This window comes from Zonotrichia leucophrys, chromosome 17 (assembly GCF_028769735.1).
Source record: "Zonotrichia leucophrys gambelii isolate GWCS_2022_RI chromosome 17, RI_Zleu_2.0, whole genome shotgun sequence".
Taxonomy (NCBI): Eukaryota; Metazoa; Chordata; class Aves; order Passeriformes; family Passerellidae; genus Zonotrichia; species Zonotrichia leucophrys.
In genome coordinates, this window is record NC_088186.1 from 4,475,378 (window position 1) to 4,498,550 (window position 23,173).

At 47.6% G+C, this 23,173-nt stretch overlaps 1 protein-coding gene across 7 annotated transcripts in view; it reads left to right on the forward strand.

Moving 5' to 3' along the window:
- Positions 1-23,173, forward strand: part of RAPGEF1 (Rap guanine nucleotide exchange factor 1) — an 84,324-nt gene that overhangs the window by 52,490 nt on the left and 8,661 nt on the right. For 2 of the 7 annotated variants that reach the window (XM_064727875.1, XM_064727873.1), the window contains 7 exons: positions 1,499-1,701; positions 4,187-4,345; positions 14,006-14,287; positions 15,565-15,657; positions 17,201-17,289; positions 18,547-18,658; positions 20,207-20,282. In XM_064727875.1, coding sequence (XP_064583945.1) covers positions 1,499-1,701; positions 4,187-4,345; positions 14,006-14,287; positions 15,565-15,657; positions 17,201-17,289; positions 18,547-18,658; positions 20,207-20,282 — 1,014 coding nt within the window. The remainder of the gene's footprint in view (positions 1-1,498; positions 1,702-4,186; positions 4,346-14,005; positions 14,288-15,564; positions 15,658-17,200; positions 17,290-18,546; positions 18,659-20,206; positions 20,283-23,173) is intronic. The other 5 variants (XM_064727874.1, XM_064727877.1, XM_064727876.1 and 2 more) reach the window with 5 other exon arrangements.

A 23,173-nucleotide genomic window follows, 5' to 3' on the forward strand; every position in this document is an offset into this window, starting at 1 on the left:
CTGTGCTCCCATTGCTCCAATCTCGTTTTTTTCATTATTTCTTTTTTCTTTATTCTGTTTTTTGGAAGAGGGTTATAATTCTTTTGGGGAAGGGCAGCTGTGTTAGCTCCCTTTCTAAAAGGAATTTAAAATATTAGAGGAAATCTGAAAAAAGGTGCCCAGGACAGGTGCAAAGCAACTCCTTCCTGCTGACACATTTGCAGGGCTGTATCCTGTTTAAGGCTGGCCCAGGGCTCTGCCTTGGCAGGTGAACAGAGGAGCAGCCAGTGTGGGAACCAACTTCATGATGTGCAAATCCTGCATTGTGCTCATTGTATTTATAGCTTTCCCTGAAGTCATCCACTCCTTCCAGCTGTACAGCTGAAGTGACAGCAGAAGATGAAAAATTGCCACCAAATGACCACATTTAGAAGAAGTAACAAGTGCTTGTTTATCAGGAGGAAGGGAGGGATGCTCACAGTGCCTTGTGCATGACAGCATGTTTACAAGAAGGCCTGGGTTAGTCCTTCCCATGACACTGAAATACATCTGTTTCTCCTGCTCTCAGGTGCACAAAAAGGGGTTCTTTCTTTGTTTTACATTATTCAATATATTTCTAATCCTTAATAATGGGGGTGGGTTTGTGGTAGTCTTTCTGTGGCACTGGATGTCATCCTCCAACACTAAAATTTGCATCAATAACTAATCCTCTGTCAGAGCTGCCCAGGCTCACCTGTGTGGGGTTTTTTATAATTTTGGAAGAAATATTATACAGATGGTGAGGTCCTCTAGACAAGGTTTGATCCTATTTAACATTTCTATTGAGCCACGTCTCACAAAAGCTTGCGAATCAGTTGAATTTGAAAATTTGAGATGGTAAGTTGTTTTAAAAAGGGATGTGGGAGCAAAGGGTGCTGGATTTGAGCTGAGGAGGTAGGAACACGTGGTCAGTGGCACTTTTAGAAGTGTTTTGTAAGTATTTTGTACCAGGATTGGCAGCGGCATTTAAAGAGCTGAGGGAGAGGCACAGCCAGGCTCACAGGTAGGTGTTCTCTGATAACAGCTTTATCAGCTTGCCAGAATGGAGAAACACTGTGTGCCTGCTGGTTCTAGAAATCTTGCTGACTGCAGACATGAGACTTACTGTAGGCACAAGAATTATTACAGATTTATTGTCAGGATTGCATAGCTACACTCCTAAAAGCAGACTGACACTATTCTGGGTTTTTGGTGACTTTGGTGACATTTTGGTGACTTTGGACATTAGCTGTTGAGGAATATTCTCAGAATTGGATTATGTGAGGATTTGGGCTAAGCATCAGTGAATGATGCTTCTCAAGCTGCTGTTTGGAGACCTCCTGGTTCCAGAGCTGTGTTTGTGGCCTGGGATGGTGTTTGCTGTGTGCAGGATGGAGATCTGGATTTGCAGGGTGCCCTTCTGAGGACAAGCAGCTGCCTGCTGACCCTCAGTGGGGTTTGCAGAGCAGGACAGTGAGTGCCACCTCTCTTTGCCTTGCAGTGATGGCCTACATGCAGTTTGTGGAGGACTACTCCGAGCCACAGCCCTCCATGTTCTACCAGACCCCTCAGAACGAGCACATCTACCAGAAGAAGAACAAGTACCTCAGGGAAGTCTATGGGATCAACGACTCCTTCCCCAGCTCCGACCCCCCTCAAGATCTGGCACCTCCTCCTGCTCTGCCACCCAAGCAGAGGCAGCTGGTGAGTGACACCCCAGGGCCAGCTCAGCTCTCCCTGCCCTGGCTCTGGCAGGCAGAGCTGGTGGGAGGATGTCCCACTGCTCTTACCCCATCGTGCTCCCTGGCAGCTTGTCAACGTGGTTTTAGGCATTTTGCATTCTGTGAAGTTTTGCTGCTTTCCAACCCCACGTTCAGACCGTTCTCTATAAGCTTTGAAAGTCCTAAAATGCCCTAAAAATGAAAGGGTTGTCTTGCACATGGCAGGGCTGAATCTGAATCTGTGCCAGGCTTGTGTAACAACAACTGCTTGGAAGATTTTGACACACTGAGCAACACTATTCTCAAGAGATCGCTGCACTGTTGTTCCCACTGCTGTTTTGAAACTGTTGTCAGAGATGCCACCAATAATAACTTTGAACAGAATAACTCCTGTTCTGTTATTGTGCACAGACCTTTGGTACAGCCACTGCTTCACTCTGCATGTTTCCCTCACCTCAGTCCCCTTGTGTGAGTCAGGATTTTACCTTTTCTCAGTGCTCTGCTGGCCCCCAGGCAGTTTCCACATCCACCTGTGTGTGTGTGGGTGCTGGGTTTAACAGCACAGAAAGGGCCATTTTCCATGTGGGGGATGAAATCCTGACCTCACTGATGGCAGCAGCAGTTTTGTTTCCAACCTCAGTGCAGGGTGGGATTTTGTCCCATCTCCTTTTAAGGGTTTTCCTTTCATTTCTTTTCTCTTTTTTTTTTTTTCCATCTCCAACTTAAGGTATTTTGATTATATTAATTATCTTATTTGTTCTGTTTAAAAAAAATTAAATTATTTTGTTTTGATGTAGCTGACTTAAATTGGCCATGGCATATACAAAATGGGAGGAAATGTGGGAACAAAGCCATGATCTTACCACTGTGAGGGTGACTCTTGCAGTATTTCTTCATGTTGTATGTGCTGAAGTTTGACTGCCCCAGAGTGTTACTTTTTAACTCTAACTTTAGGATTTGCATAAGTACATTCCTGTGATGCGAGGAGAGTCCTAAAAAGATAAAGTGACATTTTTGGCTAAGCTGACTAATAATAATAATAATAATAATAATAATAATAATAATAATAATAATAATAATAATAATAATTATTATTATTATTATTATTATTATTATTATTATTATTATTATTATTATTATTATTATTATTATTATATTTATTTATTTACTTATTGGGACAAGACTTTAAATGCTGGCATCCCATTTGCTTTGCAGAGATACTAAAGAGTCTAAGGACTCACTCTGGAGGATCAGGCAGTTCTGCAGGGTCTGTGGTCCCCATCAATGTGACCCTCCTGGAGGTGGCTGCACTTCAGGGATGTTTTTGTAGGTGACTTGGGCTGCACAGTCATGATCAGAGTTTGCAAAGCACAGATTTACTGCAGCCATTGCGCAGAGGGGAAATTCTGCTCCTGTCCCAAATTTGATGGCTGAAGCAAAGCCTTTCTTTGCTTCCCTTTAATCATTTTCTGGACAGCCAAGACGTCACTGCTTTGCCTGCTGGCCATTCTTGTAATTTTACAAGCTGATACCATCGAGGTTTTGCTTGCAGTTCCCCTGAAGCAAAGGTTTCTTCAAGTGCAGCTCCCACCCTTCATCCCTCCATTGGGAAATAGGTGCAAGCAGGTGATGGCTTATTGAACAGTCCCTGTAAAAGGCACCAGACTCTTGTTCCTCTGCTCCTGCTGCCCTGGGAGATTTTGATTTGGCTAATCAAATGGGCATCAGCTGCTCTAACAGCAGCAAGTTTTGCTGGATGGACTCTTCTGTAATATAATAATGGGGAAGTCCTTTCTTGTCAGCTCCAGAATCAAAAATAAGATTGTGTGTTTGCATTGTATGTTTTATTCAACAAGTCTGAGAAAGCCTGAATATACCTTATCCTCTCTCAGTCTCCTTGCCATAGGGAAATTCAGGAGAAATTCCTTGCCAGGATTTGTCACTTACAGTGTAATAGCTGCCTCCTGTGCAAATGATTATTATTTTGGACTGGACAGGGAAATGGCAGGATGTCACTGTCACCCATTCTCACAGCAGTGCCAGTGAGGATCCATAGCTCACACTGGGAGGCCAAGTTCCCAGTGTGCAGGTTGCCAGAAAAAGCCAGAAATGTGCAAGAGCTGTGTGCTTAGAGCCAGTTCCTGCTTTGGGTGTCTGTCCCCACAGCCAGGGGACAAAAGGACAGCCAGGAGCAGCTGTCCAGGGGGAGCAGGGAGGGGGAGGCAGGACTTCACATTTAAGGGATTTGTGAAACAAAGAAGATTTAAATTGTGATTTCTGCCGAGCCTCTTGAGCTCAAGAAAGGCATATTGGTGTGTCTGCTTTGATGAGCTGTATGAATAGCTGTTTGTTTAGCCAGCCATTATATGCATTGTTTTACAGTTAGCATTTCTTGCCCTTTATTCATCGCCTTTTCTGTGCTCTCTTTCTCTGTGTCTTGTGTCTCCTGCTTTTCTCCCCTTCCTCAGCAGGCCTCCTATGCTGCCTCTTCTTTCTCCTCTGTCTCCTACTGTGTCCAGCAACCTAAAGTGCCCTTCAGCCCCGAGGACTGCGCTGCCACTCAGGGCCTCACTATGTCAGTCTCTAACTCCTTTCTCAGCAGGCACAGCTCCTTTCCTGTGCACTCGGTGAGTTCTGAGCTCTGCAACACGTGGGTATTGTCTGACTGCTCTGCCAATTCTCTGCTTGGCCTCTCAGGTGAACCTGGAGGTTCCTTTGGGGGCTTTTGAATTCTTGTAGTCACCGGGCAGGTGGGAGAAACGGTGTGTGAATCTCACTAGGTGTAAATCTCACCAAGTGTAACTCCCCCCAAGTGTAATCCCCCCAAATGTAAATCTCACCAGGTGTAACTCACTCTTCCCCAGGTGTAACTCTTCCCCAGGTGTAGCTAACTCTCACCAAGTGTAACTCTGCCCAGGTGTAACTCACTCTTTCCCAGGTGTAACTCACTCTTCCCCAGGTGTAACTCACTCTTCCCCAGGTATAACTCACTCTGCCCAGGTGTAACTCTCATCAGGTGTAACTCTGCTCAGGTGTAACTCTGCCCAGGTGTAATGCACTCTTCTCCAGGTGTAACTCACTCTTCCCAGGTACAACTCACTCTGCCCAGGTGTAACTCTCCCCAGGTGCAGCTAACTCTCACCAAGTGTAACTCTGCCCAGGTGTAACTCACTCTGCCCAGGTATAACTCTTTCCCAGGTGTAACTCTCCCCTAGGTGTAACTCTGCCCAGGTGTAACTCTCTCCCAGGTGTAACTCTCACCAGGTGTAACTCTCACCAAATGTTCATCTCGCTGAGATTTACACTTCTCACCAGGTGAAGCCAGGGGAGGTGTATCTTTCTCTCCACGTTGACATTTGTGGCAGGGGACTGAGGAGCAGAGCTGGCCTGTGTGCCCAGCACACTCCTGTGACCTCTGTGTGCCCCAGGCTGCACGTTGGAGCTGCAAAGTCGTCTTGTCCCATTGCATGATGCCACTGATGTGGATGAGTCAATTAAAGGCTGCTCTGTGAGCCTGGCCTTGGGAGAAATAACAAGATGCTGTCCCCAAAAACCATGGATTTAATCAAAGATGTGGAACAGGGGCCGCAGCTCCTTTATTTTTTATTTTTCAGCCTCTGCTAGATCTTCCATCTCCTTTTTGCCTGTCTGCTTCCCTTCACGTCTCCGTGGTCCCAAACAAGCTCAGTTTGCTTGTATGATTTGCTGATGGATGAGCAGGGTTTTCTCTCCTACAGCATTTGTGAGCAGCCTGAAGAGAAAATGGCAGGAGGAGCTGGAAATCATTTAAATCAGAATAGTGTTAGAGCACTGCTTAAATCTCTGATCAGCTGCTTAAATTAAATTGTAGTAATAACAAAGTGTTAATATAATGAAATTAAATTCAACCATGGGATTCCACCAGCTCATCAGTGTGGGGCTCATTTTCATGTAAAACTATGTGGTTATGCTCTGATTGCCATGTGATGACAACTGAGAATACACTATTTTTTGACAGTGACCTGGATGTTTAGTAAATTAGGCTTCTCCTGGAGAAGAAATTATCAGGCAAGACTTGAGAAGATTCCGAAGTGTTCAATTAGTTTAATATTAAATGTTTGAAAACAGTATCCTCCCACTGTGCCACTGCTATCTCCCCATTTCAGCACTTACTCATTCTTTAAAAATCAGTGATAATCACTGGTCCAAAGAAGAAGAAAGTATTCAAGTGCTTTACAAGTAGAGCTACTTCACAAGCCATGAATGAAAGCTTTTGGCTTCCACTTGTGTGAGAGAGAGCACTATCACAGCTTTGCTGCACAGATGAAAAGGCTGAGGGGTGGCAAGGTTAGTGTTTGCATAAATTTGTGGTAAACAGTTCTAAAATGTGAAGTAAAAGTCCTGAATTGTACAGCTCTCTTACTTGGTAGTGGTCCTTGCTAGCAAAACATGGAACTGTAGGACTAGATAAAAGTGCTTGACTATTTTTGATTTAATTGGGAGGCTATAAATATGATTCTATAATGTTCTAAAAATACGTGGGCACTTTGATTTTAAAAAGTGTCCTTGTTGGATTAAATGGTTACTACCTATTAAATTGCTCTGACCCATTCTCATCTTACTTTGGACTACATTACTGTGAATATATTATTTTAAGAAATGTTAAAACTTCATTAAAAAATCCTTACTCATTTTTGCAAGGATTTGGTGAGGGATAAGATAAATGGCTGGAGCAGTGAGGAACAATGAGAACAATGAGACAGGGCACTGTCAAATGAAATAAGCTGAATTAAAAATGGTGATTTTTCCATTAGTACCTTTAAATTAGGGTCATTTCATAGTTTCTCATTATCTGGTCTATTTTTTCAGAGCCAAAAATGAGATTTTCAGTATGAAAGTGTCTCTGAGCTGCAGAATACCAATGTCCTGACCCATGTAATAGCATAACCACAGTTTATCCTGTTTCCCCTATCCCTAATAAGACAGAGATGTGAAACAGCTGTGGGGTTTGGATCCCTCCCAGGGTGACACCCACCCTCCATCAGCCCTGGAGGAGCAGAGCAGCCCCTCCTGCAATCTGCCCCCAGGGGTTTCACTCAAGGGATGCCACCAGGAGCACTTTCAGCATGCTGCTCTGCTCCTCTTATCCTCTTGTCTTCATTTCTCCTCTCTCCCTAGAGAAAGGGCACTGGTGAACAATAAACCTGGCAAAAATCAGCATTATCTGCCAGCAGCCCCAGCGAGGAGCCAGTGCCAGGGAGAGCACACCTTTCAGACACTGCCAGCTGAGCACTCGGCCTCTTGTGTACCCAGATAGCAGCAGTGGCTATCAGATCTCCTAAAATCATATGTCTGCCACATAAATTGTTATTCATTCTGCACAGGAAGCAGAAACCTCCTTGGATCAATACCAGGAAGTCTGAGCTGCTGAACTCAATGGCTGTCCCCTGCCCCAGTGTCAGCAGGGCCCTGCAAGTGCAGCCACTTTTCAGAAAGTGCCCTGTGCTTTTTCCCTTCCCTGGAGCCTGGCTAAGGATGGCACAGGAGCCACTCCCAGGGAGGACCTGTCCCTGTCCCCATCTTTTCACGTGCCACATGTTGCTTTTAAGGGTTTTCCTTTCATTTCTTTTCTCTTTCTTTTTTTTTTCCCAACTCCAACTTAAGGTATTTTGATTATATTAATTATTTTATTTGTTCTGTTTAAAAAAAAATTAAGTTATTTTGTTTTGATGTAGCTTACTTAAATTGGCCATGGCATTAACAAAATGGGAGGAAATGTGGGAACAGAGCCATGAACTTACCACTGGGAGGGTGACTCTTGCAATATTTTCTTCCGAGCCAGCACCACACTCTGCTTGTTATCCCCTTAGCTCCGTGCTGCAGGTGAAGGATTAGTGCCTGACTCCTGATTTACATGGCTTAACAAGACTGTTTTCAGACAGCAGAAAAGAGGTGAAGTTGTTCAGAGCATCTTTTAATTTTTAATGGATGAATTTTTCCAGAGCCCTGACTCCTTTCTCTGCAGTCAGCTCTGCAGGGGCTGTTGCAGCCCAGCTGCCACCACTGCTCTGTCAGCCCACTAATTGTGCTTTTCCCTCCTTTGCAGGAAATTGTGTCAGAGGTAATAGCTTTTACTGGATAGAGGCAGATCTTGAGCAACTGGATCAGACCTCATAGGTTTGGCAAGTGGAGCTGTTTTTCATCCCAGTCTGACTCGTGTCTGGCCTCTGTGCCAGCAGGGCTTGTGTTGGTGGTGTGGGCTGGTGCTTTAAGGAGCTGCATCATGTTCCCCATCCCATTAAACCCCATTTTGAGCCATTAATCCCCACACTGTGGGACAGCTGGATTGTGCTGACAAGAATCATTCAAGGGATTCCCACCTCTCTTGGAGGTTCTGAGCAGTGGGGAAGGAGGTTTGCAACAAGAAGCATCATCCTTGGTTATGGTGGGCAGTAGTTTCTCTCCAGCTGATCACTCCCTCCCTCCTTGAGAGCACAGAGCTGCTGTCCCTTGGTTTAATCCATCCTTGTGCTGTTTGCCTGGAAATGGGTGGGCAGGTATCCCAGCAGCAGCAGCAATAATCAGATCTTGAAATCTCGTTACTTCCTGGCAGCTGGAGATCTCTGCACTGCTGGAGGAAATATCCAGTGATGAGCTCCACTGCTGCCCATCCACCTTTGGTGGCTGCAGAAACTCCTGTGGAAGCTTTTCCTCACTGAAACAAGGAGCAGTTGTACCTCCAAGGCATGTACATGCCATTAGTGGAAATTTGGCTGCATCCCTCACCGTGGAAAAATAAGTTGCCTTTCTCAGAATGTTGGGTTTTTTCTTATGTTTTCTTTTTAATTAAGGAACATTTCCAGTAATTACCATTAACCAACTGGCTGTCAGATTCCAGCAGAAGGCACAAGTGATTCCCTTGTGAAAGCTCCAGTTCAGTGCTTCTGTTCTCACTTGTTCTCACCATTCTTGAGCAAATTGAGCAAGTGCACAGAAAATTCACAGCAACTGTTCTTCTTTCTTGTGTGCCTGCTAACGTATGTTCGGGAAAAGGGGGGTCAGATAAGTGATTAAAGGCGTGCATGACACAGCCATGTGCTTCCCACGTGTTCCCTGCCTGGTTCCCATTCCTGGAGCTCACTCCCAGCCTGCAGCACACACCAGGCTCTGCCCTCAGCAGGATCTGAGCTCTTTTCATTCACATGGTGAGAGCCTCAGTCAAGGCCTTCCTCATGGCTGGGAAGTCATAACGTGTTTTCTCCTTTCTGTCCTGAGGTTTTCGCTCCTTAATTTGGAGCAGAGGGAAGGGGGATTGAAAAGATTTGCATCCCTTTAACCAGCTGCTCTGACTTAGGTATTGTTTTGCCTTTCCTGTTTAGCATTCCTTCTGTGTTTGTGTTCATTTCCACTGCCTGTGGCAGGCTTGGACATTGGTATTAATAGTGCTGTTGCCTGCTGCCATCACTGGATCCTCTGGGGTGATGAAAACCATTTCCTCTGGGGGTTTTTACATTTTCCTTGCAGTTGGAACACTGCAGGTCTCTGTAGGTCTTGCTGACCAGTCCCATGTTGACTTCACAGGCCACACACCCCATGTTTTTTGTGTGATTGATCTTTGAGAAGTTTTGTCTTGGTCTCCAGACTCTGTCTTTTCCTGATCTACCATGTTGATCTGGGGGCTTTGTCCACAAGCAAAAGAGTTGATGCTGGAGCTGCAACTGAATTGAACTCTGATATTTTCCAAAGAGGGATGCATGACAGCATGGTTAATAAAGCTTACAAATGTTTTCTTCCCCTGCTGCCCCCTTTGTTTTGTTACAAAGATGTGCAGGAATCTCTCCTCCACAAGGAAAATTTGGATTTTGTGTTCTCTTGTGCAGAAGCCAGGAGACACAAGAATCCCCATCCATCCCTGCACTGTGGTAACCATCAGTTAAAACCAGGGAGGTCAGCTCTGCAGCCAGGTCAGAGGCCTTGCTGAGAAACATTCCAGCCTGAGGAGTTGCTGCCTTTCCTGTGGCAGTGCTTGAAGCCATTCTGTTGGCAGCTTGTGTTTCCAGCCATTCATTGCAGGAGCATTTCCTTCCTCATTAGCAAAAGTACCTGGAAGCCCAGCATTGTGTTATGAGATAGGAAGTCTTTTCAAATAGTTGTCTGTGCAATTATATTCTTAGAGTCTAATGACTTTGCAACACCCAGTATTTTGTGAACATAATTCTGTACTGTTACAATTTGGGCATCCAGTTCTGGCCAGCTGCCCACATAGTTCCCTTAATAACATTAGCAGGGGAGATCTGAAAGATTGATCCTTTCCTCTGATAGCTTCATACTTTGGGAGTCTGATGCTCTACCTGCTCTGGGAGTGTCTGGCAGGATGGCAGATTAATTTGGCAGAAGTCCATAGGGTAACTGAGAAGGCTGTGCTTAAAAGGTAAAGACTGTGTCTGCTGATGCTGCAGATGCTCTGTCAGCCATGTAATTGAATTCAACTTTGGATTTGGGCTGGAGGCTGCTGTAACTTGGAACCACTGACTCTGTGCATGTATACCCTGTTAGCTGTGGTCAGCCATGCCTAGTGAGTGTGAAGAAGCATCTCTCCTGAAATAAGTTTAAATAGAAAAAAGTGCTTATCTCCTGCCATCTAGTCCAAATAAACAGCCAGAATGTCACTGACCTTTGGGACATCCTGGAACAAGGCTTCTAATGACGGAAAGCTGTTCTGAAATATTCACAGTTGCAAAAAATCAAAGGCAGCAAATTGAAAAGGTTGAAAGATGCTGTCTCTGGGAATCCTCTGTGTCACAGTGTGTGGTAAATGTTCAGGGTTTGCTTCCTGCTGCTCCCAGGAGATGAGGCTGCTCCCAGCTCAAAGCTGGCTTTGTGCAAGCACTTCCCGAGTGGCAGAGAGGTTTTTATAAAAACCACTGCACTGGTGAGAGGAGAGGGAGCTCCCTCTTCTCCGTGTCTTGGCTGTTTGTCACAGGTCAGAGTTATTCATTCTGGGAGCTTCTTCTGGTCCTATGGTGGGAGCTGGCAGTGTGGCCAGAGTTTGGGGACAGCAGAGCATCCTTTCCCTGTTTTGTAGCTTTCCCAGAAATCACTTCACTTAAAGCAGAGCCATGGAGTAGGAGGTTGTGTCCGTGGAGCCATAACTGACTGACCCTGCAGGAAACCTCTGAGAAGCTGATGAAAGCAAGCCCTGATTTGTTTCCAAGATAAACTGTTGCCTCTTGGGGGGAGCACTAAAGGATGGCTTGTTTCCTTGTGACACTTGTGTTGAATGAACCGTCCCCTCCCCAAAGAAGTATTTATTTTAGAGGATGACAAGGCTTCCAGGAGATGGACAACACCCAGATCCCATGGAAGCCATGGCTGGAATTCCTGGGGCAGCTGCTGGCTGGGCTGGGTCAGACTGGGGAGCAGCAGGAATGGGTGCCATATGGACATCATCTCCACTGCTGGGTGGGATTTTTTTCCCTTTGAAAAGTATGCTTCACTCTTGGCTCTTGTCCCAGCACGGCTGCATAGCTGGAATTCCAGAGCTGCTTGCAGGCTCCGGAGGAAGGAGGGGGCTCCCTGGCTCCCTTTCTACAAGATGCAACTTTACAACAAGATTGGAAGTTGAGAGCAGGCTGGCTAATTAATGCCAGCACACTAAAGGCTTCTCTGCACTGTTCCCTTTGTTAACAGCATGCTGAGAGCCTGTCTGCATCTTTAAATGATTGTTCACGGATCACATAATGAAGATTAATGCATTTTCATGGCTACCTGGGCCTTAAGCTGGTATTCTCAACATATCTCATGCCAAGAAGTTGTTCTGAAGGTGTGTTATGAGACCAGGGAGAGAGACGCATACAGTGATTTTCAATACTGACTTATCTGCTTTGAAACTTCTAAAATTTCTTCAAGGTTATGTTATATTTAGGTCTAAATTACCTTCAAATTAGGATTAATGTGTGTGAGACTCCTCGAGGCAGGAGCTGTACAAATGTTCCTGCCCCAGAAGCAGTAACTCATGTCCCTGAGCTGCTGGTCCAGGCTGCAGAGCCTGCCCTGAGCTAACCCTGCCAGCACCTCACGCAGGGCTTGTCCCAGAGTGACTTGGCTGAGCACAGGCATTTCCTTTCTCCGCTGCCCTGCGTGAGCTCCAGTGCTGCTTTGCAGAGCCTGCCTTCTCCTCTGGGTTCAGCAGGTCAGGGACAAAGCCCCCTGGCCCTCCTGGGTGGAAGATGTCCATCAAGTACAAAGTGAAGGGCAGCGTGTGCCGCCCGTGTCATGTGGGTGCAGGAAATCCAGCAATGGGGGAGCTGGCACTGAGCTTTGCTGGAGCTAATTATTTCCTCTGCAGGACCAAAGCATCTTGTTATCAGCACAGCAGTTTGTTGAGTGCTTTCTTGAGCTGTTGAGCAGTGGTTTTGGGGTCTAGGCTGGGATTTGGGGTGATCATTGGAATATTAGTGCCAATGAGATCATGGAATAGCAGGCAGGCAGAATGAATCTGCTGAGCCAAGGTGATGTCATGAGCCCGGCGTCTTACGAGGGATTTAGTGGTTTGTGCCATGCAAGTGAAAATGAATAAATGTAGAGCATTTATCCAGGCAGAAAGTAAATACAGAGATTAGAGTTGTCATTGTTACTGAGGCAGCTCCAAAAGCTGACAGTGTCCCTGGAGCCAGCGTTGCTCATCCGGAAAGAAATGGGCAGGAAGAGAGAGGAGCCTGTCCTAGGGCCAGTCTCCTTTTAGCCACAGGCACATGGAGGGGATTTGCATTTTAATTATTTTTTCAGTAGTCTTTTAAGCTCTCTTTCCAAAGCATCCCCCTCCTCTCCTCTCTATTATGGCCTGCAATTTGTTTTGGGCCCTGAGAATACACCCAGAGCACTGCTGGACCCCACGAAAGGCACAAGGCACAGGCACTCAAGGATTAAGGTGGTGGAAGGTAAAGCCTAATCATTGACCTTTACATTTCCTTTCCTTTGTAGTGGAAAAGCTTTTTTGACCAGGCTTCTGGCCTGAGGCTGTTATCAGTTTAAATTTTTAAGCCCACATGTTTCCTAGGTAGAAACAAAAATACCACTGCTGAGCTGGGTGCTGCTGCTGGGGCTCAGGTGATGGACTAAGCTTTGCTTTTTCTTACCTGCTCAACTCTCCTGAGAAAATGTAGCCTGAATTCTCCAAATCCTGCCTTTGATTCCCTTTCTTTCTACATCACAGTGGTGTCACTTTTCAGCCTGGTTTGAGCAAGTTGTGTGAGTGCTTCTTGAGAGCTCTGTGCTGCACTGTCCTGCAGCAGATCCCTCAATGGAGCAGCACCACAACTTTGTTCCAGCCTGGGGTTTTTTTGGATGATGTGATTCTTCTTTCAGTCCACTTGACTGTGACCAGCTTTGCAAGTTTTAAAATAAACTCCTCTCCAGCAGATTTAGCTTTTTTTTTTTTTAATGATAGTCAGCTTTGTTTTGGACTTACCCTGATGGCAAATCTTACTAGCACCAGATGTTAAAAGACAGAGGGTTGCTCTTGTTTTTCTTGGCACAATATATTCCCACTGCACCCTGTTTAATATTATCTGAACAGTAATCTGATGATTAGGAGAGATAGTGAAATAAAGCTTTACGCAGATGATCTCTTTTCATCTCTTCAGCTGACTCTTCAAGGCACTGCATTAAAGGATTGGTTTGATAAGGAATTCATCACTCCTGAGGGCAATTACCATTTTTGCTCCCTGTTTTTCACGAATGGGAAGGAGTAGCAGCATAATCTCCTTTATCCTTCAGTGTAACTTTGAAGGCAGTATCCAGCCACTCCTCCCTGGGAGCTGTGTGTTCTGGAACAGACTTGACACAGTAGCTGTTAAATTACAGGGCTGGAGCAAAAAGCATCTTAAATTTGGATCCTGTGGAAAATCCCAGAAAAGCAATAAGCACTTGAAGTAGTTTTCTCTATGTAGATACTTCCAGCATGCTCAGAGTTGTGCTTTCTGTGTGCTTTCTGAGCTATCCAGGTTTTCCCCTGCCTAGCAAAGGCTGGATACCTGCAGCTCACACCTTGCTGCTCACTTTCCCTCTGTGAGATGAGCGGCCAGGCTTCTGGTGGTGCAAGAACAGCCAGGAAAAGCCTGGCTGATGTATCCCAGGTAGTAATTCCTGCTCTAGTGTGTGGATGCTGAAATAGTGCTGCCTGTGTTAGAAATGCCTTTTGCTGTCACTGCTATGCTGCTGCCAATCTAATTACTTTTTCTTTTGTCTGTCTCTTTCCTTTCCCCATCTTCCTTGTTTTTTTTGTGTTGTGTCTCTGCATCCTGCAGTACAAATCCGTGTTTAGGTCCTACTCCCAGGACTTTGTGCCTCACAACCAAGTCTCCATACCTCCTTTCCTCTCTTCTACCTCCTCCTCCTGCTCCACTCCGCCTTTCCCGCCCGTCCATGTGTCCCAGAGCCCCGACCTAGCGGTGCCCGCTGCAGCCAGCCAGTCACCCAGCACTGTGGATGTGCCAAACTCCTCTTCTCAGGAGAGCAGCTTTAATGGGAGTGCTCCTGTCTGCCTTCCTTCTGAAACCTCTTTCACTGATTCTCTCCAGACGCCTTCGGTGAGACCATCCAAAGGGATGATGATAACGCGCCTTCACGCAAGGCTGCCTTTGTTTGTTGGGGTTTTTCTTTCCAAAGAAAATGTCTCTTGTATTAATACATGCTAAATTGTGGTCTAGTTTGGTTTCCAAATGTGTGTGGATTGAAGAGAGGAAATTTCATATAAAAATGGACAGCCTCAGCAGGTTTTAGAAAATGTTACACAGATATAGGAAACACAAAATGTCAAATGCTGGTGAAGGGGAGAGTTGGCTGTAGCTTCCTGCAATTGTAAGATAAAGCTGAGGGAGGTAAAGGAGTGTTCTGTGAGGTTGGTGGTTACTAAATACAGGCTCCTAACAGCAGTTCACATCCTGCAGTTGCCACCTGCTCCCTCCTGAGTCACCAGGAGCAGTGGGTCCAGTCCAGCTCTGTCTCTCCTGTGCATAAAGCCTATTGTTCTCTCCAGGTTCCTGCTCTTCCCAGTCCCCATCAGCCCCAGCTGTGTGCTTGGTGGCAGGTTGTCACATGTTGGTGAAGTGAGGCTAACACTGTTCCCACTCTGCTAGTTTGAGGTCCCAGATCCCTTTGCACATCACTGAGCAGGTCTGTCCATTACAGATACTTTTTTGAACACCTCATTTTCAAGACAGTTCCTCTTCCGTCCGCCGCGAAGCCGAGAGTTGATGGGATTAGAGCTGTCAGCACAGGGCATGCTAGTGCTGCCTCTCTGCCAAGTTTGGAAGAGGGTCACTGATTGCAGAGTAAATGTGCAGCTTTTCACGCTTTGGATGTGACCTTGCTTTGCATCTTCCTTGCACCGGGTCCTTGTTATATCCCAGCAGGCCTCGAGTTTGGTGTGTTCTGGTCTGATGGGTCTAGTCCATGCTTGCAGCCTAGTTTGGGGGATATCTTTGATGCCCATGGGGCTGAGGGCTGGTCTGCACTCAGCAGGGCCGCCCTGGCTAGGACAGGATTTCTGTGTCCAGCTCTGAACATTCTGCTTCCAGCACCTTGAAATCCACCCGCTGCACCTTGGCACTGTCACCTGGAGCCCACAGCTCTTGCAAAGCAGTGCCTGCTGCTGCCCAGGGCCCTCAGGATAGTCCTCCAGAGCCAGAAATAATGATCCCCAGGATGGTGCAGCCTCAGTGGCCGCTGCTGGCCACAGAGACAGAGAACAGCTCCGAGGGAGGTGACAGCAGCTGCCAGGGCAGTTGTGCTCCCTGCTTCTGTCTGCCACAAAGCGCTGGTGGGGGGCACCATCACGTATCTCCTTTCATCCTGTCTCCCTCAGAGTGAAAACGCCAGTGAGGAGGCTGGTGAGGGTGAATATGTCAATCTGTATTCCTCTGGCCAGAGCAACGGGGAACTCCCAGGCTCTGAAGGAGTAAGTAAAGCCCGAGAGGGGCTGCCCTGCCCGGTGCATGCGCCTGCACGGGGCTCCTCTGCACACCCTGTCTGTCCCTCTGCTGCCCCAGCCATCCCTCTGCTTGCCCACTGCTGGCTGCAGGTCTGGGGGCCCTCTTGGTGCAGGTGCAGAGCAGGAGATGCTTTTGGGGTGATGCTGAGCCCTGGCAGGAGTCAGGGATGGCTTCTCCTGCTTCGCTGCTGTTTGGAGCTGCTTGCGTGGAGTTCCCTTGCAGAGAGCTGCACCCTGAGCCATCCTGGGGCCACATCTTTTCTTGTAACTGCTTTGCCTTCCCTATTTTAATACAGAAAGCCTTCTGCACTAAATACTTATTTTTTCCTTCGCTGTTTGGTTGCAGAGTAAATGATTGATTTAGCATTGTACTCACACGCTGTTTCTTCCTTTACCCAAGCCTTGTATCTTAGATATTTCCTAGAGGAGCCAGGGCGTTTTCCATTCCAGGGAGGTCCCATCTTCCTGTTGGGTCATAGGAAGCTGGCAGCAGTGTGTGGTGATCCTTTTGCCTGCCCTCCTCTTGGAAGGCACATCTCCTGCAGGATGTGTCCAAGACCTTTATCCATGGCGGTGTTAAATACGCCAAGAGATAGTGCTCCCATCACTTCCCCTCAGGAGACACATCTGGGCAGGCCCATCCTTTTGGGCAGCTCTGAACAGATTCTCAACTTTGAAGCAAAGGGTTTTACAGATAAGAGTCTGGAAAAATCCTGCAGACCCCAAGAAAGCCAGGCTCAGCAGGGTGTTTCCATGCTGGGTGGTTTCAGTCCTGTCTGTTCACCAGGTTTGCATTTCCAAGCTTCACTCTGCATGATGTTAAATAATTCTGAACTCTGACACTTTTGGATTAATATTCCCATTTGCTGTTCATGGCTATTTGTCTCCTTAATAAATGGCTAATTTAAAATGCTGTATCTTTGCTCTGAGCTCTCTACCTGCTGTTCCGTGCCGCGGGTTCAGCTGGTTCTGCTTTTTTGCATTAGCCTCATTTCCACAGCCCTGAGTCGTGGAGTGGAAACCTTGCATCATTGCAAAACCTCTTGTGATGGGAGAGGAGGGAGGTAGGGAGCAGTGAGCATCCACCCCTGAGGCAGGGGGCTGTGGTCAGGAGGGGAACTGAAACTGGAGAGCTTCGAGCTGATCGTGTCTGTTTGGATTAAAGCAGGAGGCAAAGTGTATTTCAACAGGAAGGGCTGGAGGAAAAATAAAAGGTCATGAGAGGGTTAAAATCCAAGACAACAGCTGACTTATGTTGTAACTTTCAGCATCATTTCACAATGTTAAAAGCAAACAGTACTAATTACACTAGTCTCCAGAGATGGTCCCAAATTTCCTGTCTGATTAACTTCTGTGTTTTCCTGGCATTTGGCATTAACTTGCATCAATCTTTAACTGCTCTGTAGGAATTTACAGTAAAGGGCCATTTAGAGGCAGGCAGACTGTAAATGCAAGGCTGGCTGGGCTCAAGGACCCCGTGTAATGATGAAAAACTCCTTTCTCTTGGCAGGAATCTCCCCCTGTCAAAGATGGCCCCTCCAAAGACTCGGCTTTGAACAGCAGTGCCATGGGCAAGGAGGGCAAAGATGGTGCTGAAAGGTGAGCCTTGACCCCTGGTGTCCTCCTTCCATGTTCAAAGGGTGCAGAGCCCCAAGATCCCCTCTGCCAAACCATCCTTGGGCTGCCTGGTGTGCCCTAACCCTCCTCCATGTTGTCTAAACTTTTAAGCCCACGTGTTTTGCACAGCCAGTGTTTGATGGGATCCTGAATGAGGAGAACCCTGGCAGGGTATCCCTGCTGAGCTCAAGGAGCCCCTGGGGTTAATGCAGCCTGTGCTGGCATCCTCAGTCCTTGTCAGTGGCTGTGCTGTCCCTGACACTGGCTGCTCCCTCCTGCTTCCAGGGAAATGTGTGACAAGAATCTGTATTGCTGTTTGGAATCATCTTCCAGAGGGAAATTTCTTCCTAACCCTGCTAGTTAGAGGCTGGCTGAGGCCCTGGAGCAGGAGGCTTTATATCCCTCCTAATGCTCTTAGCTGTCATTTGCCTATGTAAATGAAGAGGTGCAAGCTGGAACAGATGGGCTTCAGGAGGAGTGGAGTGAGTGCTTCCCTGCTGCTCGAGATTGCTCTGCAATTGCATTTCTAAAGCAAAAACAGAGAGCAGCAGTTGATTTGTGTGTGACAGTCAGCTTCCCTCCCCCATTTTCCTGCAGTTGGTTTGAGGGTTTTAATCCCTGCAGTGAAGGAGACAGCACAAGAGTGCTCTGCAGAGCTCACTATCTGCCCAAAATACTGACTGGTGCACAGGATTTTGACTGGTGCACAAGATTTTGGCCTGGGGAAAGCTATGAGGAGCATAAGTGCTTTGGTTTGGGTTTTTTTAGAAATACAGGCACAGAGAGGACATGTCCTGGCACAAAAGTACCAGTCTTTAGGGGTAGGAATTCTAGAGGGGGATGTACACCAAAAAAAAAAATTGGTCATGATTTTCTGCTCTATTTTCCCTGTCATGTCCCCTTGTCTCAGCACAGCAGGTCATGAACTGACTAAGATGTGCATGAGGAGAGTGTGCTCAGTCTCTGTACACTTGAGGAAGAGCTTAGATTTGTGTGCACTAAAAATTTGGTGGATTAAGGAGACATGGAAGTGTGTACTTATAGTAAAATCCTGTCTGCCAGAAATGCAGACTGACAAGTGTTCACGTCCTGAAGGTTTATCTTTCTCTTTTTCAAGAGATGCACAAAACAACAGAGTTAGAGAGAGACATTTGGGCTTGTTTGCAAAAGATTTACCTCCAGAGTGTCTGTGTACTTACTGTCATTTGCTGAAGGTTATTTCCCTTTTCTTTGTCACAGGCAGCCACAGTCACCAGATGCTTTGGAGTCATCACAGCTGGAGGAAGAGGTAGATGAGCTGTCCCTTATTGACCACAGTGAAATCATGTCCAGATTAACACTGAAGCAAGAGGTAGGTGCATTCAGGGTTTGTTTGGTTTACTCTGAGTTGAAATGTGATTCTGTGTGCACAAACAAGGCATCAGCTTTTATTAGATAGGAAAAACTAGGTTGCAGCAGAAGTGGGGTGTGTGTGAAGGCTGCTGTTCAAGTATGAGGTGCTGGTACAGGCAGGGAGCACCAGCAATGAGTGAGGGTTTAACAAAAGGGGAGATGTCTCCCTAAAAACCAGCACATCCTGTGCCCTTTTCCCAGTCTGCCCTTTCCCTCTTCAGCCTCTGACAGTCTGAAATGAATCACTGAGAGCCTGAGCACAATCCATCCTGGTGGGGGTGATGGTGCTGGCCTTCCTCTCTGAGGGCAGGCTCAGCAGGTGAATGAGCAGGACATGATGTGGAAAAGCAGCCAAGGAGTTGTTTCTGTGTTTGAGAAATGGCTCTGTGTCTTGCCCTGGGTGCACTCCCAGCCAGGTTTGGTCCCTGTGCTCCTGAGCTGCCTGTGCCCTACACTTGTGAAGCTTGCAGACTGTCAGGGGGCTTGGCTGGAACACAGAATGGATCATTGTCTGGCATTCAGGGGTGTTCTCTGGTCAGCTGAGATGTGCAGGAGACAGTGAGAAGCTTTTACATGTTCTCTAAGCAGTATTTCATGAGTTTTGCCAGAGGGTCACCTGAAAAATTCACATCTTAGAGCTGCTCCTGGCTGTAACTCATGTTTCACTGTTTTCCACATTGAAAAGCTAAAGACATTCCTAGGGGAAGACAGACACAACTCCAGCCTCCTCTGACTGATTGTTTCCTTTAAAAAACATATAAAAATCAGTGATTTCTGAACATTTGTGACTAGCAGATCTGTGTCTTAGTGTCCTTTCTCTTTCTTTTCTTTTTGATCTACGTGTTTGAAGCAGTATAGAGCTGTCACTGGGAGCTGCTTCCTGCAGTGTGGGAACTGCTGGCTGAGTCCTGGATCAGTTTTGCATATTTTGAGTTGTGAAATGGCAGTCGCTAGAAAAAAGATATGTTTTAGAGAGTGGTAATGCAGGGGTCAAGCAATTAGCAGGGCTGTTTTCTTCTGCCAGTTATTGGATCATTTCAGGTGACCTCTGGCCAAATGGCTCCAGATTAGGGAATTAACTGCTGGGTTTTGATGTTCCAGGAGCAGGCAAGCTGAATGCATGACCTCCCACCCCAGAGCCACTGTGCTACGTGATCCTGCACTGTGAGGCAGCTCACACAGTGCTGCTGCCCTGCTCATGGGAGGATTTGTGGCATTTCTGCTCATTCTCCTCTGGGCAGAAGGTTCAGCCTCCCCTGAGCTGCACACCCTGGCCTTAGGGAGACCCTGAGTGAGGATCAGCCCAGCTCCTCCTCTGGGGCACCAAATGCTCTGTGCAGATTCCAGGATTATCCCAGCACTGGGGTCCATGTCCCAGCTTGTGCTGCCAGCAGTGCCAGGAACACTTTGTGTGCTGCCAGTTGTTGCTGAGCTGGAATCTCAGCAATGTTAAACCAGGCCTGAGGGAGCTTGGGCCGTGCCTGACGTGGTTGTGTTGCCATTGCAGGGGGATGATGGGCCAGATGTCCGAGGTGGATCTGGGGACATTCTCTTGGTGCACGCCACAGAGACCGACAGGAAAGGTAGGTGAGGCACAGGGCACGGCCTGGCACGGCCTGGCACGGCTCTGGCTGCCTCTCCTCTGCCCACTGACAGCTGGGCTGGGGGAGTCTGCAGGGATCCCCTGAGCCTGGGGGGTTGTGTTTATCTCTGGGAGATGGAGGTAAGCTGGATAAGCCCCTGGTGGTTCCATTTAGCAGCAGGGATGGGATTAACTCCCCCCAGCCCTTGCCTGGATCTGGCACAGCAGTGACAGTGCTGTGTCCCTGTACCTGCTGAGCTGGGCCACTGCCTCCTCAGAGAGCAGGTGTGACCAGCCTGGATCTTGTTTCCAGAGGTGCTCCTTGTCCTCTGAATTTCAGGGCAGTGGTGCTGTAGGAGTTATGGAATGGTTGTGCATCAAAGCAGGAAAAAGGGATTTTGGTTTGGGTCTGATGCAGTACCTGTGGGCACTGGGAGGCTGCCCAGGTGCTGCTCTGCTGACACCCTGTATTTTCAATTCACTGTGCCACCTCCTGTCCCTCTCTGTACCACTTGTGTCCTGGCAGCCACCCAGACCAGTTCAGAGAGGAATCCACAGTACAAAAGGAGAGGTCTGGGGGAGGAGAAGGCACATTAGCAACCCTGAGCTCCAGATTTGTTAAAACCCCTCTTCATCTGCCCAAACCCAGGCACCACACACACGAGGCAGCTCCTTTCCAAGACCTGTGGCAAAGACAGCCTTTGCAGTGTTTCCAGAGAATTATTTGAGCCTGCCAAACACATTTGTGCTGATGGCCTTAACCAGGATTGATCTCCTTATCTCCTGGGAGGCAAAGCACTAACCTCTGAATCGCTCAGTGCTCAGTTTAGAGGTTGATAGTCAAAGGGGAAATATCTTTCATGTACATTTTTAAATGACAGGGGTTTTACTGTAGCATAAGATGTTTGCAATTACTTACCAGCACCATTCAGCTAGCCAGAAAATCCTTCCCCTGACAGCTGTGTTTCCCAGTCTGCACGGGCATAGAATGCAGGCAGAAAGGACCAAAGATAGGAACACACCAGAGAGGAGGAGGCAGTTGATTGTGCCAAGGCTGGATATGTATATTAAAGAAAACAAAATGAAATAGTGGAAATACCCCTCATAAACCTGCTGAAAGTGGGGTAGAGAAATTTCTAAACATCTTGTTCTCTGGAACAAGCATCACAACAAAAAACTCCCCTACTGTTCCTGCTGAAACACAGCTGCCTGGTGAGGGGGTGAGTGCTGGACCTGCAGTTCATGAACAGGGGGCTCTGAGGGCTCTGCAGGCAGTGGGGTGAGAGCTGGGAGAAGCCAGAGCAGGATTTAATGTGCCCAGTGGTGCAGCTGTGCAGAGCTGGGGCAGGGGACAGTTCCAGTGCCTGAGCTCAGCCTGCCAAGCCAGGGCTGAATGGAGCACAGAGGAATTTGTGCTATGCTAACCCACTGCTTGGGTGACTGAGAGGGTTAATGAATTAAGCTTACAATGAGAAGAATTCCAGGCTTGTAAATCAATCAGCCAAAGGCACAGAGGGGTAGAGTTAAGAGGCTTTCCTTTAAAGATGAATTTCTTGGCAGCTTCGAGTGCCAGAGCAGACCAGCTGTATTACCTCACGTTGCCTTTTGGGCAGATGGGAACCCAGAATAAATGTAACTCCACGCCCTGCTGCATGATGCTTCTTGTCCATTTGAGTTTTCTGAAAAAGCTAAATGGCATAAGGGATAAAGAGAGACCTGTGGTGTTCAGGAATAAAATCCCTGGTCAGTTGAGTGCTCACAGCCACACACACTTGCTGTGAGTGCAGGGTTGGGGCTGGACAAGGCCTGGTGTGAGCACCCAGGCTGTGTTGTCTGTCACCCAGAGGCAGCAGCACTCCTGATTTCAGGGCAGGAGGAAGGTGAGGTTCCTGCCAAGAGAAACAGAGCAGGTAGAGAGGCAGAGCTCTGCCTCTGTGCCCTGCTCCTTCCACCTCCCAGCAGTGGCTGTTGCAGCACGTGGCTGTGGGGTGATGCCTGCTCTGGCTGGGACAAGCCCTGCATGTACAGCCCAGCCTGGGCAGGCACAAGCAGGAGCTCTTGCTCTGCCTGCCCCTGGTGCAGAGCTCCTGGCAGGGCAGGGTGCCATCCCTGCCCACCCTGCTGCCCTGCCCCTGCTCTGTGCTGCCACTAATCCCCAATGCTCCCATTTTGTCACTCCTGTCCATAGGGACCAGGCATTGGCACTGCAAGTGCTCTGCAGTCTTCACCTGACATCTGCATTCCTGTTTGCAGTTTGTGCTTTTTTCAAATTCCATCCCCTGTGCCCATGATAATGCCCAGAGCCTTTGCAATTCCAGGCCCTACAGCAGCTTGTCCTGCAGGTGGATCAGCACAGGCTGTGTGCACCACAACTCTCTTGGGGCAGCATCAGTTTTTGCAGTGCAATTTGCTTTTCTTTTGGCTGGAAATAATATTGTAAATCAGTGTAAATCTTCTATTTACACTGTCCTGGGATGGATTTTGTGGAACTCAGCAAGGGCAGAGGATCTGCAGCCCCACAGCATGTGCTGAAATGTGTGTGTTCCTCACAGGGAGAGCAGAGTGACCTGCCTGAGCACCAAAGACAGAGCAGGCATCACCTCTTGCCATCAGATTTCTTTTTTAAGCATCCCCAAGGTCTGAACTACGTTTTTCCTTGACACATTATTGATAGCTCCTGTCCCACAAGCAGGTGTTTTTCACTGACCCCTTTATGAGGCACAAGCCCGAGTGGGAGCCAGGGCCAGCCCGGTGGGGACAGGGCAGTGTCACTGCTGCTCCTGTGCCAGAGGGTCCATCTGCTGGTAAGGACCAACAGCACAGCCTTCCTGGGAAGTTCATTCACACCAAAATGTGTCCCTGTCCTTCTCTGTACATCTGCATTCAACCTCA